The sequence below is a fragment of the Fistularia commersonii genome, chromosome 12, assembly GCF_037954325.1.
Source record: "Fistularia commersonii isolate RoL2024-O1a breed Wild chromosome 12, RoL_Fcom_v1.0, whole genome shotgun sequence".
NCBI lineage: Eukaryota > Metazoa > Chordata > Actinopteri > Syngnathiformes > Fistulariidae > Fistularia > Fistularia commersonii.
This window is the reverse complement of record NC_141295.1, coordinates 8,132,383-8,147,722: the sequence shown is the minus strand read 5'-3', so window position 1 is coordinate 8,147,722 and position 15,340 is coordinate 8,132,383. Positions and strand designations below refer to the sequence as shown.

At 39.4% G+C, this 15,340-nt stretch overlaps 1 protein-coding gene across 1 annotated transcript in view; it reads right to left on the bottom strand.

Moving 5' to 3' along the window:
* dlc1 (DLC1 Rho GTPase activating protein) overlaps positions 1 to 15,340 on the bottom strand; it is a 78,058-nt gene that overhangs the window by 46,634 nt on the left and 16,084 nt on the right. Inside the window, exon 4 of the mRNA XM_086156807.1 lies at positions 6,711 to 6,744. Within this exon, the coding sequence (XP_086012933.1) occupies positions 6,711 to 6,744 (34 nt within the window). The remainder of the gene's footprint in view (positions 1 to 6,710; positions 6,745 to 15,340) is intronic.

Here is a 15,340-nt window from a genome sequence, read left to right as displayed (position 1 = left end):
GTTAGGTGTTTCGAGGTTGACTTCAAACACTATATATAAACAGTATTTGAGTGGCTATCGGAAAAAAAAAAACAATGAGCTTTACTCAATTCTTCATAACCACAGCCAAATATATCTCGATGTTGAAGCGTACATGTGTGGTTGTGCCAAAGTATGACTGCAATTGTGGTAGAGTTCCTTTGAACTATTTACTCATGAATTTGCTTTGCCACATAAATTCCCACAACTTTAATGTCTGTCCTATATCCAAACAACTCAACATTCGTTCACAGTGACACCCAGCTTGTGTTTGTCGCTGTGAATGGCGGCTTTTAGAAAGTGCAAACCAAAAGTTATGTTAACAGAAAGATATTAGACATCTATTATTCCATACAGTGAATATCAGCTCTCAATATCAACAATACAACAACATTATACCCCCCAACATTCAGTTCAATGAACTCATGTAAAGTGATATAGCCGAGTACATCAGGACTGTCTGATTATCCTCAAGAGTGTGTCAGTTTTGGAGGAAGAATAATCGAGTAGTATGAAATCTCAGTTAACACAATTCAAGTTGGGAGGTGTTGTAGCAAAAATAACTCAGCTTAAACTGTAAAAAGGCTTAGCAAGTCTGGTAGTCTTTGCATCAATCCAGCTTGGTAAAGTAAGTGAATGTTGACCTCAGTTCCCTAAATATACAGAGACCTCTTGAGCTTGAAAACCCTGTGTTTTGTCAGACATATCAATAAACACAATCAATGATCAATAAAACTAGAATGGATCATCCACAATGTTGAGTACTAAAGTCAATGGAACAAAGACTGTGTCTGAGCATAAAGTAAGCGTGATAAAGATTTAGTTGTGTTACCATTGCATGGAGTATTGTATTTTAGGGGGGTTATGAATGAACAAAAAGATCAAAAAGAAACAGCACAGTGTGTGTGTGTGTGTGTGTGTGTGTGTGTGCGAGGGGGGGGTGTTTGTGTCAAGTAGGCCAAGTATAGTAGTCTGTAGAAGGATATGAGAAATACCGATGCAGTAAAAGAAAGGGAGAGTCAGACCAAAATCATGGCAAAAGTTATTCATAGGAAGCCCCAGGCAACTGATGACTGAAGTCCCTCCCATGCAGGATTATCCTGTGGGTGCCTAAACACACCCTTTTCCACAGTCCTCCTCTTCCTTACGTATCATTGATTTAAATGCTGTCAAGTATAAGTCTGTCAGTGTAGGTAAATGGTCAAGCTTTAACACTGCTGTTGCCCACCTTTGTGTCCTGTTTTTATATTCTCACTGGTAGATATTTAGACCAGGAAGATACAGCGTGCTGATTCCAACCTCACTTACAATCAAGGCAAAAGATCATCCATAGATTGAAAATCTAACTTTACAAATCATTTATGTAATATGAGAATTACCATCTGTTTATAACAAAATATATCATTTGGACTACTGCAACTACCTCCTTGCTGGTGCCCCAGCGGTGACCATCAGGCCTCTGGAGCTTATTCAGAAAGCAGCAGCCCGCCTGGTGTTCAACCGTCCCAAAATCTCCCACACAACTCCCCTTCTTATGTCCTTACACTGGCTCCCGGTAGCCGCTCGCATCAAGTTCAAGACCCTGGTTCTCGCCTACCGGGCGGTGAATGGGACAGTGCCTTCTTATCTCCAGGTTATGGTCAAGCCACATATCCCTACCCGTCCCCTCCAATCTGCCACCTCTGGGTGACCGTCCGACCCATCACTCAGAGCCCCCGGCTGCCAATCGAATCGGTCTCGGCCTTTCTTGGTCTTGGCTCCTCAGTGGTGGAACTAACTGAAAAACGTCAGAAAAGCTGGGTCGCTGCCCAGCTTTCGCCATGAGCTGAAAACATACCTCTTCACCACGCACTACCCTACTAATTGCACTTAGCCCCCAACCCCCGCCAATAAAAAAAAAAAAAAAAATGAAATGAATGTATGTATGTATGTATATGGTTCTGAGATGGTTATTTAGTTGAGTGGTCACTTCTGAGTTCCGGCTACTGGTACTTCGAATCTTCGGTGACTGAATTGAACTTCTTGTGAGTCACTTTGGATAAAAGCGTCTGCCAAATGACTGTAATGTCATGTCAAAAAATGAAATATCTGAGCTCTTGAATGCGTCTTTTTGCGTTATTATTTGAGAAGCAGTTTGTAAGATGATGATTCATACTCAATGCATCTAGATGCAAAAAAAAGTACAATGCTCATTATATAGCAGAAAGGCATGTGTGTGAAAGCACTGTTTCAAGCTGTCATGCCTACATTTTCGCAGTCTTGCAAAAGTCATTGGTAACTGTTCGGAGGCCATTTCTCAAATGATCTTTTTTACTCCAGTTGAGGTCTAAATGGCATTGATTTAAATTGACTTCGGGGTTCATTGCATTTCATCTTTTCACTGCCACAGAGTTTAGGCAGTTTATATAGCTTATATAGAAGAAGTAGAATGTAGTTTATGCTTTGGTCAGGAAATATACCCTATTCAAAAAGCTGTTTCCCTTTAAGAGGTCATTCTTATTTGTCCCTGACCACTCAGTGACTGATGGGGAGGAACCTGAAGGCGATAGACAAAGACACTCTGAAAAATGGGCGGAAGATAAGCAGACAGAACCAGCACAAATTCTGGACTACTGGTGACATTATCTGAAAACAACAAACATTAACATTATTGGCCTGTTCAGCAAAAATAATGAAATGCATATCCATGTATCAAAGTCAAAAATATCAAGGACATATTCCTTGACATTCTCTATACATTGCAATATTTATGCAGAAATGTCCATGAATGCTTGCTCATCTAATGTTTAGTCTGACTTTTTCCCTACACAGTCTTTCTGAGAGTCTTGATTTCATGACTGACATGGATTTACAGTATTGCATGTTTGATATGAAAGTTAAAGTGTTTTAATATTACTTTTTCTTCATCAAAATTGAAGCTGGTAAGCTTGACAGCTGTTAATAGAAAGTTCATTTTAGTAATTCCACATTATCATCAATGACGGGTTGGTCAAATTAATTAGTAACTTATTCCATCTGTCAAAACACTTAATATATATTTCATAATATAATAAAACCACGGTTAAGATGCATTTTGGTAGGTTAATATGTATCAGGTTAATATACTGATGAAGCGTGGATCAAAATCCTTTACTTTTTCATCTTATTCTCCAATATCTATTTTTCAATACCTGTACAGTGATGATAACTGTGGCCATCCAAAGCTGCTAACTGATCCAACCGCCATCAGATAATATGAGTAATATCATCTCTTGCTATTGCAGTTCAGAAATGTCCTGGGGTAGTTGGGTGGCAGCTGTGAATCTTAGGCAGTTAACAGGATCACAGGAGCATTATAAAAATTCTTCACAACAACAGGTTGTCATTTGTAAGTAAGCTCCGTATAGGATAAGTCTACATGGAGCTTACTTACAAATGACAACCTGTTGTATCCTCTTTATGCCAGGGAAAGTGGTGAGACTGGCTACTTTCCATGATAAACCTTTCATTGTAGGCTATTAAATTTACCATTACTGACTGTGGACTGTTGAAGACTCTTGTCCATTATGAGTGCTTCTGTTGTCAGAGAGATATAAATTAACCATGAATGGAAAATTCTTTCATAACAGATCAACGCGAGTCTTTGGGCACAGAGTGTGATGTAACACTGTTTCAAATATGCCATCCCAGGAGCCTAGATGGCAGTGATAAGGCCCTAAAATTCAACAAAGTCCCATTACAAACACATTCCCCTTGAGATTTCCAGGTTCCACAAAAATCTGGAGATTACAATTACATAACTTGCCTACAGGAAGTCAGAGTGATGAAAAGAAAGAAAAGAGACCAAGGATGTTTGAACATTTGAAGTGACCAATAGGAAATTTCACAAGTTTCACTCTGCTTGTAAAAAAAGTGGGACACCAGCAAAAAAAAGAAGTGCTATCTGGTGAAGACACATAAACAAGCATTGGGAAACATATCAAGACCCTCTGCACATTGGCCATGAAAGGTGGTTAGCAAGTGACACTTTTCTAACCTAATTGTAATCTCACTTTTCCAACCTGCTTGAACCCATTTCTTTTCCTCTTTTCCATGCTCTCTTTTGCTCTGGACTGTTGACCCTAAGTACTTGAAATCCTACAACTTCTTGATCTCCACTCCCTGTAGCCTCTCCGTTCCACCCGGGTTCTTCTCATGAGCAAACGTATGCTCTGTCTTGCTGTGACTAACCCTCATTCTTCTCCTTTCCAGAGCATACCTCCACCTCTCAAGATTTTGCTCAACCTGTTCCCTGCTATCACTACAGATCACAATGTTGTCTGCAAACACAATGGTCCAGGGAGATTTCTGTCTAACCTCATCTATCAGCTGGTATACAGCTAGCATACATGTCCCGCACCAGTCTTACATACTTCTCTGCTATTCCAGACTTCCTCATACAATACCAAAGTTCCTCTTTCAGCACCCAGCCATTTGCTTTTTCTTGGTCCACAAAAAAAGCAATGCAGCTCCTTCTGACCTTCTCTGTACTTCTCTACCAGCATTCTCCGAGCAAATATTGCATCTGAAGTACTCTTTAAAGACTTGCAGCCATACTGCTGTTCACAAATGCTGACTTCTGCTCTCAATCTAGTTTCCACTAAGATTCTGTTGAATAATCTAGCCAGAAACTCCACCGCTGCCTAACCCTAACTCTCACCCATCAGGACCAACTGCCTTTCCACTCTTCATCCTATTCAGTGCCTTCCTCACTTCACTTCTCTGCTACTTTATGGTCTACAATAGTCTCTTCTACCCTTCCCTCTCTTTCATTTTCCTCATTCAACTCTTCAAAGTACTATTTCCATCTTCCTAGCATCTGTCAATAGATTTTGCTCTCTAATCTTAATCACCCGGACCTGCTGTACATCCTTTCCACCTCTATCTCTTTGATTTGCCAATCTGTATAAATCATTCTTTCCCTCCTTACTGTCCAGCCAAGCATACAAGTCCTCATACACCCTTTGTTTTGCCTTCGCTACCCCCATCTTCACCTTACACCGTATCTCCCTGTACTCCTGTCTGTTCTCACCAGTCCCTTCAGTGTGCCACTACTTCTTTGCTAACAGCTTTCTCTGTATATACTCCTGCACTTCCTCATTCCACCACCAAGTCTCTGTATGTACTTTCCTTTCAGATGACACACCAAGTACTCTCCTACCTCTCTCCCTGATCACATGAGCTGCAGTTGTCCAGTCATCTGTAGACTCTCCCTGACCACCCAGAGCGTTTCTCAACTCCACCCTGAAAAACACATAACAATCCTCCCTTTTCAGCTCACACCACTTTGTCCTCTGCTCTGCCTTTGTCCTCTTGATCTTCCTTGTCACCAGAATCATCCTACAAACCACCATCCTATGCTGTCTGGCTACACTTTCACCCATTACTTTGCAGTCACTGAAATCTTTCAGAATAACTCATCTATATGAGATGTAGTCTACGTGCGTGCTCCGACCGCCGCTCTTATAAGTTACCCTATATTCCTATCTTTTCTTGAAAAAAGTATTCACTACAGCCATTCCCATCCTTTTTGAATAGTCTCCCACCATTTGTCCCTCTGCATTCCTAACCTGGATACCAAACCTGTCCATCACTTCTTCATCCCCTCTATTGCCTGCACCAACATGTCCATTGAGGTTTGCACCAATTACAACTCGCTCATCATTTCATCTAACTCATTCCAAATCTTCTCGTTCTCCTCTAATTCGCATCCCACCTGTGGGGCATAGCCACTAATAACAAGGACCATCACACCTTCAGTTTCCAATTTCCGACTCATAAGTCTGTCTGACATTATTTTCACCTCCAGAACATTCCTCACAAGCCTTACTATCTGTCCACCTGGTCACATGGACATACAGTATATCCACCCTCCCTACCTGCATCATGTCAGTGTCAGCCAACTCTCTACCTTCATTGTCATTATCCCAATATTCACAATCGCTTCTCTCAGTCCCAAACTTTTGCCTTGCCTCTTCTCTCTGTGCTTCGGAACACGCCTCCTCCTCTCCTTCTTTGACTCACAGTAGCCCAATTTTCACTGGTACCCTGTAGGTCATCGGCACCAATGGGGGTTGTTCTTAACCCAGGCCTCGACTTATCCTGTCTGAGATTCTTGGGTTCAGTTCACATGTTTGGTTTTGGCACAAGTTTTACGCCGGATGCCTTTCCTGATGCAACCTTCTGAGACCCCATGCAGAGCGACACTGGCCCTGAGGCTGGTTCAGGGAGAGACTGGCCTATGCCCCTCTGAGGCTGCATTTTCTAAAAGATGCAGATACCACAATATATATACATACCGGAGATTCATTATAAAGGAAAACATGGGAATCAATTCCTCTGACTCTGTCAATAATCCTCATTCATTTCACCTTTATCATAAAAAGGAAGGGATACGTACATGCTGGTTTGCATACATGCTGGTTTTGAACTGTGATGCCATGCTGTCATTTCTACTGTCAGGTTTAATATCTTAGAAGATGAATTCAGGTCTTCTTCAAGACCCTATGTCGCATCTCATTAAACTATATATCTCGTACTCCAGCGCTTGTTCTTCATGCTCTATACTTGATACTGAAGATACTCTGGCCAATTAAAGAACAGAAAATAACTATCAAATCAGCCATATCATTTCTGGAGCCAAACTATTATAATAAAGCATGACAGACACTCACCGGATTTTTCTTTCTCTGGTAGTGTAAAGGTGCTCTAAAAGAAAGACAGAAAAAATAGTCAGTGCTTTACAACAACAAAAAAATAAAAGCATTTTATTCATCTTGAGTCAAGTTAAGTCCCATAATAAAGTGTCTCTGATCTTAAATTAAACAAATTCTACAAGAGAGTCTGGACTTACAGAACTGGGCTGATATAAACATTGCAACCTCAACATATACAGTGGCCCCAGATTTACAAATTTGTTCTCATACTGCTCAAGCAAACCTCTTTAGAAATTGTCACATAAAGGCAAATCCAAAGAATTTTTATATAAAAGTAAACTGCTGATAAATTACACTTTGTTGTCTGAGTAGATTCTCACAAACAGTAATGTGCATGGTGGGCAGCAGTCTTTTGGAATGCAAAGGTCTCCTTTGCTTCTGACTTTTGACCTCAGGTTCCTTGGCTGACCCCCACATCCTGACCTGTCTTAATCCTCACTCCCCTGGAAGGGATCTGACAGAGCGAAGCAGATAGGTTTCATTGGAATGTATCCACTTTGTCTATTGTATGTCCTTTATGAGGAAACTGCAATATCTACTGCTGCTTCATGTATTTTTATCCTCATTTTTTTTTTTACTTTGAGTCCTAATAAACTAAGGCCTTTAATCACAAATATAAAGTCTATTTAAGATTGGAAACATAATTACACACTGGATTAAATGCAACATACCACATTCCCCAATGTTTTTAAAGTTTATTCTATAAACTAGGGAAAATCCTGTGGTATTTCATGGGTATTTTGTGGGGTCTGCGTACTTTGAAAATGAGTCTTAGTGGGCATTGTACAATGCCCATAATATTGCTCTGAATACTATGCAAAAGTAGTGAGTAATATCATCATGATTGTTTTATCCACATGATCCATTTCTATTTTCAATTTTGTGGACTCAGAATATACACAGGAATTTCATGTAATGATAGTACCCTAACCTATAAATTGTTTAAACACAAGTTTCCTTCACTCCATATCATTTAAGTATGATGACAAGGTTACTAATGACCAAGATAATGCTACTTTGTTGTTGTGCCAGCACTTTAGTTGTTTCTTTTGGAGAAGGGTCGCAATGAGAAACTTCAATTTTCTATCTTTTGCCTGTGCACTTTTGAACTGAGCTTTTTGGATTTGTAGGGAGGAGTTTTGGGTCTAGGGGTGGGATGGGGGTCTCTTTACTGAATGGACTGACCTTTTGAACTGTGAGACATCTGAAAACATTGACACTACACTTTAAACCTTCCCCACTGTACCGTTACAAGGTACCCCTACAAAGAAAGTGTGCATGACAGTTGTTTTTTGTATTGTATTTTTACAGACTATTCAGAAAGTAGCACAGATTTTTTTCTGAATTTAAGCTTAAACAACAAAAAGGAATTTACTTCATCTGAAAAAAATTGAATGCCTTTGGGCTGGCCATTCTCAAGAGAGCTCATGTGATGATCTACCACAGGCGTGACAGTCTGGTGATAATGAATACAGTAGTTCTCTCTTACATGAATGTTTTCGCTAACGCACTCCTGGCTGTTTAACAATGGCTAAAGTGTTGTCTTGGTCCAAATCTGTCTATCACATTTCTTTAGAAGCCAGCATGTGAGCAGCCTGTGCCTTCAAATGAAATATCTAAAATTTACATCAGTTGTGGTATATCTGATAAGCTGTGCGTGCATGCAAGGGTGTTTTTTGAACACATATTTTTGACATTGTTTGATTAAAATACGTTCATAGAGGAAATTACATGGGGTATGTTTCAACGAATCAGACTTCTATTTGTGAACATTTTCTGAAGAAATAAATTACATCAGTATGAATGTACAGAAGCACAAAATACTTTGACAGCACGGAGTAGATTTTAAAGATAAAATTTTATTTAGTAGTATTTCAGCTGTTTTTCCAAAGTAATAATAGCTCTACTTTTACAGCCACACCAGTAGCATTGAACATTCCCATATGTGTAAAGTATGTGTAAAGTAGTGGGAGTTGTCCAAGAAAACCCCCCTTTTTTATAAAGAAACAAACAGTTTATTCATAGATAAGCTGTCCATTAGTTTTGCACAGCACCATTTTTATTTAAAGGATTGGCCCAGACAATGTTTTCAATTTTGGAAAACTGGGTAGATTCTTTACCTTAAATGAACAACATATTTCAAATGACCAATGTGACCTTTTGAATTAGGTAAATAACAAATTGCAAGTTATTGTCAATGGCACAAAAACTCACTTACACTCACTTTCACATAACGATGTGTCAAACCTCATAATAATATTTGCAGTTGAATGGATATCAGTGAAAGCCCACAGAGACAAACAAGAATGTGAATCAATGGATACCAGTTGGTACCGGTGTTTTCATGGTACTGTGATTGTCTGTGTTTATCCCCCAGGCATGTCACCATGCAGGCTGTCCCAATGGTGGGGCTACACACACTATGTCAGGTGTCCACTGTGGAGCTGTGGACGGCAGAGCACGCAAATGTCAGCTGCTTCATTTACCACCACTAATTTACTGGAAGTGGATTGTGTCAAGGCACAGGGGGTACGAGGTACATGTTTGCTTTACTCGTGTGTGTGTGTGTGTGGGGGGGGGGGGACTACGACTGTGTGTGGTTGTGTGATTAACCATAGAGAAGTCAGGAATGTGTCATGTTTCACTCACAGCAACATGATCTTTTGTCAGTTACATCTAATTCTTCCTTCATATTGGTAAAAATGCTATATAGTATAATTTTTACTTTTGAGCTCTAAACAAATAGTATGTTTTGTTTTCTATTAGTGAAGCCTACATTGTGTGTGATTGTGAGCAATAGGCAATATATCAGCATGTGGTGTAGACCAGAGCTGTATTCCATGACAGAGTCCTACCAACACACTCTCATGCCTTGCCCCCTTCCAGCACTGCTGCTCCAGAATGTGTGTGTGTGAGTCTGACCACCTATGGTCTATACTGGCCAAAGATTAGGTGGCCCATATTAACCCCAAACATTTTCAACACTTCAACACCAGTAAAAACAAAATGGAAAATTGGTTTAGATGGTTTATTGTCAGGTAGGCTCCTGCACTAGACATATAAGTGTGTGCAATTGGGGAAAACTGTGTGTGTGTGTGTGTGTGTGTGTGTGTGTGTGTGTGTGTGTGTGTGTGTGTGTGTGTGTGTGTGTGTGTGTGTGTGTGTGTGTGTGCGTGAGAGAGAGAGATACTGGAGTGAGTGACACCTCGAGAAAGGCTCTGGGTGGTCAGGGAGAACTTCCAGCTAAATGGACAGATCGGGGAGACAGACAAGAGAGTACTTGATGTGTTGTTTGGAAGGAAAGTAAATACAGAGACTTTATGGTGGGATGAGAAAGTGCAGGAGCAAGGGAGGGAACAAGGGAGATGCAGCAAAAGGAAAAAGGTAGTAGAAAAGGCAAAACAAAGGGCACGTGATGATTTGTATGTTGGGTTGGAGGGTAATAATGATTTATACAGGTTGGCAAACCAGAGGGATATAGATGGGATGAATGTGCATCAGATTTGGGCATTTAAGGATAGAGAGGGAACTATGTATTGGCAGGTGCCAGACAAGTGATGGGAAGAAGGAAAGGGTACATTGATGAGCTGAAGGATGAGAAAAGAGAAAGAGAGCAATGGGTAGAAGTGTTAATTGTGGACCAAGAAGTAGCAGATATTACTTAAGGTGAAGTGGGGAAGGCATTGACGAGGGTTGGTCTTTATGATTTCCCTGTGGATGTATGGAAGCATCTAGGAGCGGCAGCAGTTGAGTTTCTGGTTAAATTATTCAACAGGATCAGGGAGAGTGTCAAGATGTGTAAGCAATGGAGAAGTCTGATGGAAGGGAGATGTGCAGAATAGCAGTAAAGTTGATAAGCCATGCAATAATGGAAAAGACTACTGGAAATTAGACTAAGAGCAGAAAGCCATCACTTGTGAGCAGTCGTATGGTTTGATGCCTAGAAAGTGACTACAGATACAGTATTTGCTTTGAGAATGCTGGTAGAGAAGTGCAGAGAAGGTCAGAGGGAGCTGTGTTGCGCTTTTGTAGACCTAGAAAAAGCATATGACAGGGTGCCTAGAGAGGAACTCTGGTATTCTATGAGGAAGTCTGGAGTGGCAGAGAAGTATGTTAGACTGGTGCAGGACATGTATGCCAGATGCGAGACATTGGTTATGTGTGAAAGAGAAGTTAAAGGTGGAGTTGGGACTACATCAGGGATCAGCTCTGACCCCCTTCTTATTTGCAGTGGTGCTGGACAGGCTGACAGATGAGGCTAGACAGGAATCTCCGTGGACCATGATGTTTGCAGAGGACATGATGATCTGAAGTGAGAGCAGGGAACGGGTGGAGGAAAATCTAAAGAGGTGGGGGTATTCTCTAGAAAGGAGAGGGATGAAGGTCAGTCACAAGATAGAATTTATGTGTGTGAATGAGAGGGAGCCAAGTAGAACGGTGAGGCGGCAGAGTGTCGTAATAAAGTAGGTGGAGGATTTCAAGTACTTAGGGTCAACAGTCCAGAGCAATGGAGAGCATGGAAAAGAGATGAAGAAACAGGTTAAACCAGATTGTAATCTCATCAGCCAAAATGGAAGACACCCTGCAGAGAGAACTCATATTGGCCACCGATATCTGTGATCTTGTTCTTTCAGTCACTTCCCACATTTCATGACCATAGATGAGGGTAGGAACAAATTGAACAAAAAATCAAGAGCTTCACCTTTCTGCCAAGCTTCTTCTTTACCATGACAGACAGAATCTGCATTACTACTAATCCTGCATCGATATCCTCCTCCATTTCTCCAACACTTATCAACAAGACCCTAAAAGGCTTAAAATCCTCTATTTGTGATATAATGTGATCAATAGTAACCATTCATCAATTGCAATTCTATAAGCAATAATACATAACCCATCAACAATCAGAATTCCAAATTAGTTTTTGAACATGTCATTTAATGTAAAAGTTAAGGCTCTTGTTTGGGCTGCTATTATTATCTGTTAAAGTAGGCATTTATTTGAAATCTGCCTCTGTGCTTAATGTAATTGTGCATTGTCCTAATAAACTTCTAAACAAACAAACAAACAAACAAATGTATAGGGTGTCATTCATGATAGGCGAGAGACAGTCACAGAAAGTCACACTGAAAGCTTGTCCAAAAAATACCATGTATGAAAGAAAACTCATCAGCATTTTTTCCCCACATAACAACATTTTGGTTTATTATTGCTCAGATAAGGTGACTGTGGCAAACATCAGTTCAGACTCACATCACAAATTGAATCAAGAATGCATTTTCAACCTCATTGCTCCAATCAAAACTTGAGCCCTCACCCTGGTTACTGTATATGTAACCCAAATTCCATTTCACCTGGCTTTCCAATGCATTCCTGTGTACATGTTTCAGCTTATAACTGCTTGTGTATGTGTGTGTGTGTGTGTGTGTGTGTGTGTGTGTGTGTGTGTGTGTGTGTGTGTGTGTGTGTGTGTGTGTGTGCGTGTGTGTGTGTGTGGTTTGTTTACGATAATAACTGTTTTTTTGTGATTCATAGCATTTCATTATGAGCAGGCTGCAGCAATGTTTACAGGTGCCAGCATTTTCCAATAATTTTAAAAATTAACTGCCAACAGGCACCATCATCCCACATTCTTTTAATGCTCTTTTTATTATCTTCTCAATGCCATGTATGAGTGTTTTGATTCACTGAATTAGTGCTTGCCTCAACAATTCCAATCTGTTGAAACAAACAGCACTGATACATTCCCATTTCTTGAAACAGCTGTAACAACTTTTAAAAACATACTGTACTGAAGTACACAAATGTTTGGTTTTGCTAAATCTCTGTGTGACAAGATTGTATCATACTATTATACTTTAAATACAACATTTTTAGTAGTTTTGACAATGAAACTCGCTGTATTTAGATTCTTGTAAAACTTCTTCATAATTTTATTCTTGGAGTGCCTCATGCAATAGCTTTAGCCTCCAGTTGACAGGAAAAACAATATTTCCTTGTAGGAGTTGAGAACTTTACTGTCCACATCCTCTTCAAAGCATTTGCCTCTTCTTTTTCCTAATCTTTAAAAAAGAACACAAGGATTCTGTATTTCTACCTCTTTGATACAGCTGTGCTATGTAGAAGAGTGACCTTGACAATGGCGCCAACAATGTTGCTGAAGTGATTAAAGCCACCTTTGAAACCCAAGGATAGGCTTAAAAACTACCCTATTTCAGTCTTGACTATTGAAGGCTAATGTGAATTTGTTACGTGCATATGGTACATTGATAGAATGATTGAATATGGTTAGGGAAAAGAGGCTAGTATTTATAATAAGTATATATGTATTTATGATATTTAAAATATTTATACTATTTATAATAATATCTTTAAAATTAAAAAAAAGTAAGTAGCAGGAGAATAACACATCTAGAACAGAAAACTAAACAGCTGTCTAAAAACAGAAAGTAAAGATGAAGAACACTTGAAATTATACTGAGAAGAAGGAGAGACGCAGTTTTCTCTCAAGGAAATGTTTTTAAGCTGATAAGCTCTATTTATATCCCAAGACTTTGACTATTTAGTAGCAAAAACATTGCGCTCATGATTTTAACTTTATTTTTTTTAGAAACAAGATAATTAAATAATTAATTATCACATACAATCACACTCACACAATCTCATAATATATTGCTTGAGAGGATAAAGCAAATCCAATAGAAATGTAATTGTAGTGGACCCCACATAATCTAATATGCAAGACTATATTCAGAATGAATGAGTGCTGTTAATTACTATTTCTTAAACAATAATCATATGCAATCAGTGTATTTTATTTTATGATCATTAAAACTTTACATTATGAAAAGTCTACAAAAATGGGATTGTGACAGGGGGGTACATGAATAGATAAATACATTTACTGTACCTTTTAATCTCAGTTTGACCTTGAGGAGGTGTGGTTGGGATTGAGGATGTTTGGGGACTCTCAGGATGCCAAAACGGAACATGGAGGAAGGACAGAGCAGAGATCTGCCAGTGACCTTAGCACGCAAACCTTAGTGCTTCTATTGTCCACAAAATGCAGACAGATAAAGAGCTATGTATATACATGACCAGTGTTTGGCTCCTTGCTTATTACTCTTTTTTTATGAATTGCTTTTCAAAAGCAGTTTTTATTTCTTTATCTCTAACTCCTCATCAACAGTTATTTATATTTATTTGCTCTTTTTAATAGTTCCTCAAAGAGAGAGAATATTTCTAATGACATTGCTGCTTTCTGACAGTCAAAGAGGTAGTTTGGGAAGTAATTATAGTATAATTATTTAAATGTCAATAATAGTTAATTACTCAGCTGAAAAAAATAATATTTTAATTGTACTACCAGCTATTAAATTAGAACTTAATTGTACTATAGAATAACTAAGATTCTGGAACAGTGAAGATTAGAAATAATATAAATACAAAGTTTATTGTCAAATAGCACCTCCAAAGGAAAAGTTGTGTTTTTTGTAGTGAAGTTGCTCCAGAGACACAATATGAATTCAAATGAAGCCAAACATTCCTGTTATGGAGTGTTTAGACCTGTTAAGTTTACCTAAGAAAGAAGATGCAGAGAATACTTTCTCTATTATCGTATGCAGGACTTTCTGTGTTTCTCTGAATCTTGAGTAGCCTAGATTGTGCAAAGTATGTCTTAACTGTGGGAAAGTTAAGTGCAAAGTGCTGTTTTCCACATGAAACATTTAACTGAGGGTAGACAGGGGTCAGCAGCCTCCACCCACATCTGTGACTTGGCACATCCTCTACACCACTATAAATAGAGTTGCACAACAAATGGCCCGCACATAATATTAATTTTGTACAGTGCTTTCACCAAGCCAGGTAAATAAATGTTAACCCTGCTAAGACAGGTAATTGTCAAAAAGCTTTTATATTTAATGTATAGATCAAAGCTGGTAATGGACAACAACATTTGTATTAAAATTATAAAGAAAAATGTGAAATAAACAGTATAAAAGTCTATTAAAAAGCAACTGTTGCAACTATTTCACAACCATACCGGTAAAAAGCACTATAAGACACCTGTTGCACTAAATAAGTAATAGATATCTGTCAACAAAAACACTCCATTCCTCCATTTGGACACCTGCTGTGGCACAACATCCTCTGGAGGTTGGTCTAAAGATTTGAGGCAAGAATAACAGCCACCTGCTGAAGGCTAACAATAGCCACCAGCTATACCAGCAACACTTACCACAAAAGCAAGCTTTGTGCATGCCAAGTGACTCTACACTTACTACAATTGTCCACAACCTCAGACCATCACCTCACCTCATTGTTACATTAAGGTTCAACACGGGTATGTGTTTGGAATAATAAAAACAATATGCTATACTGGGTGCCAGGAAGTGACAGGGAACCTAAATGACACAAATAAAATACTTCAATCCATCCATGTTCAACTGCTTATCCGGGATCGGGTTTCAGGGGCAGCAGCCAAAGAGGGTCAGACCACCTTCTCCCAGGCCACTTGGTCCAGGTCCTCCGGGGGGATCCTGCGGTGTCACCGGACCAGCCTGGAGACATAATCCCTCCAGCATGTC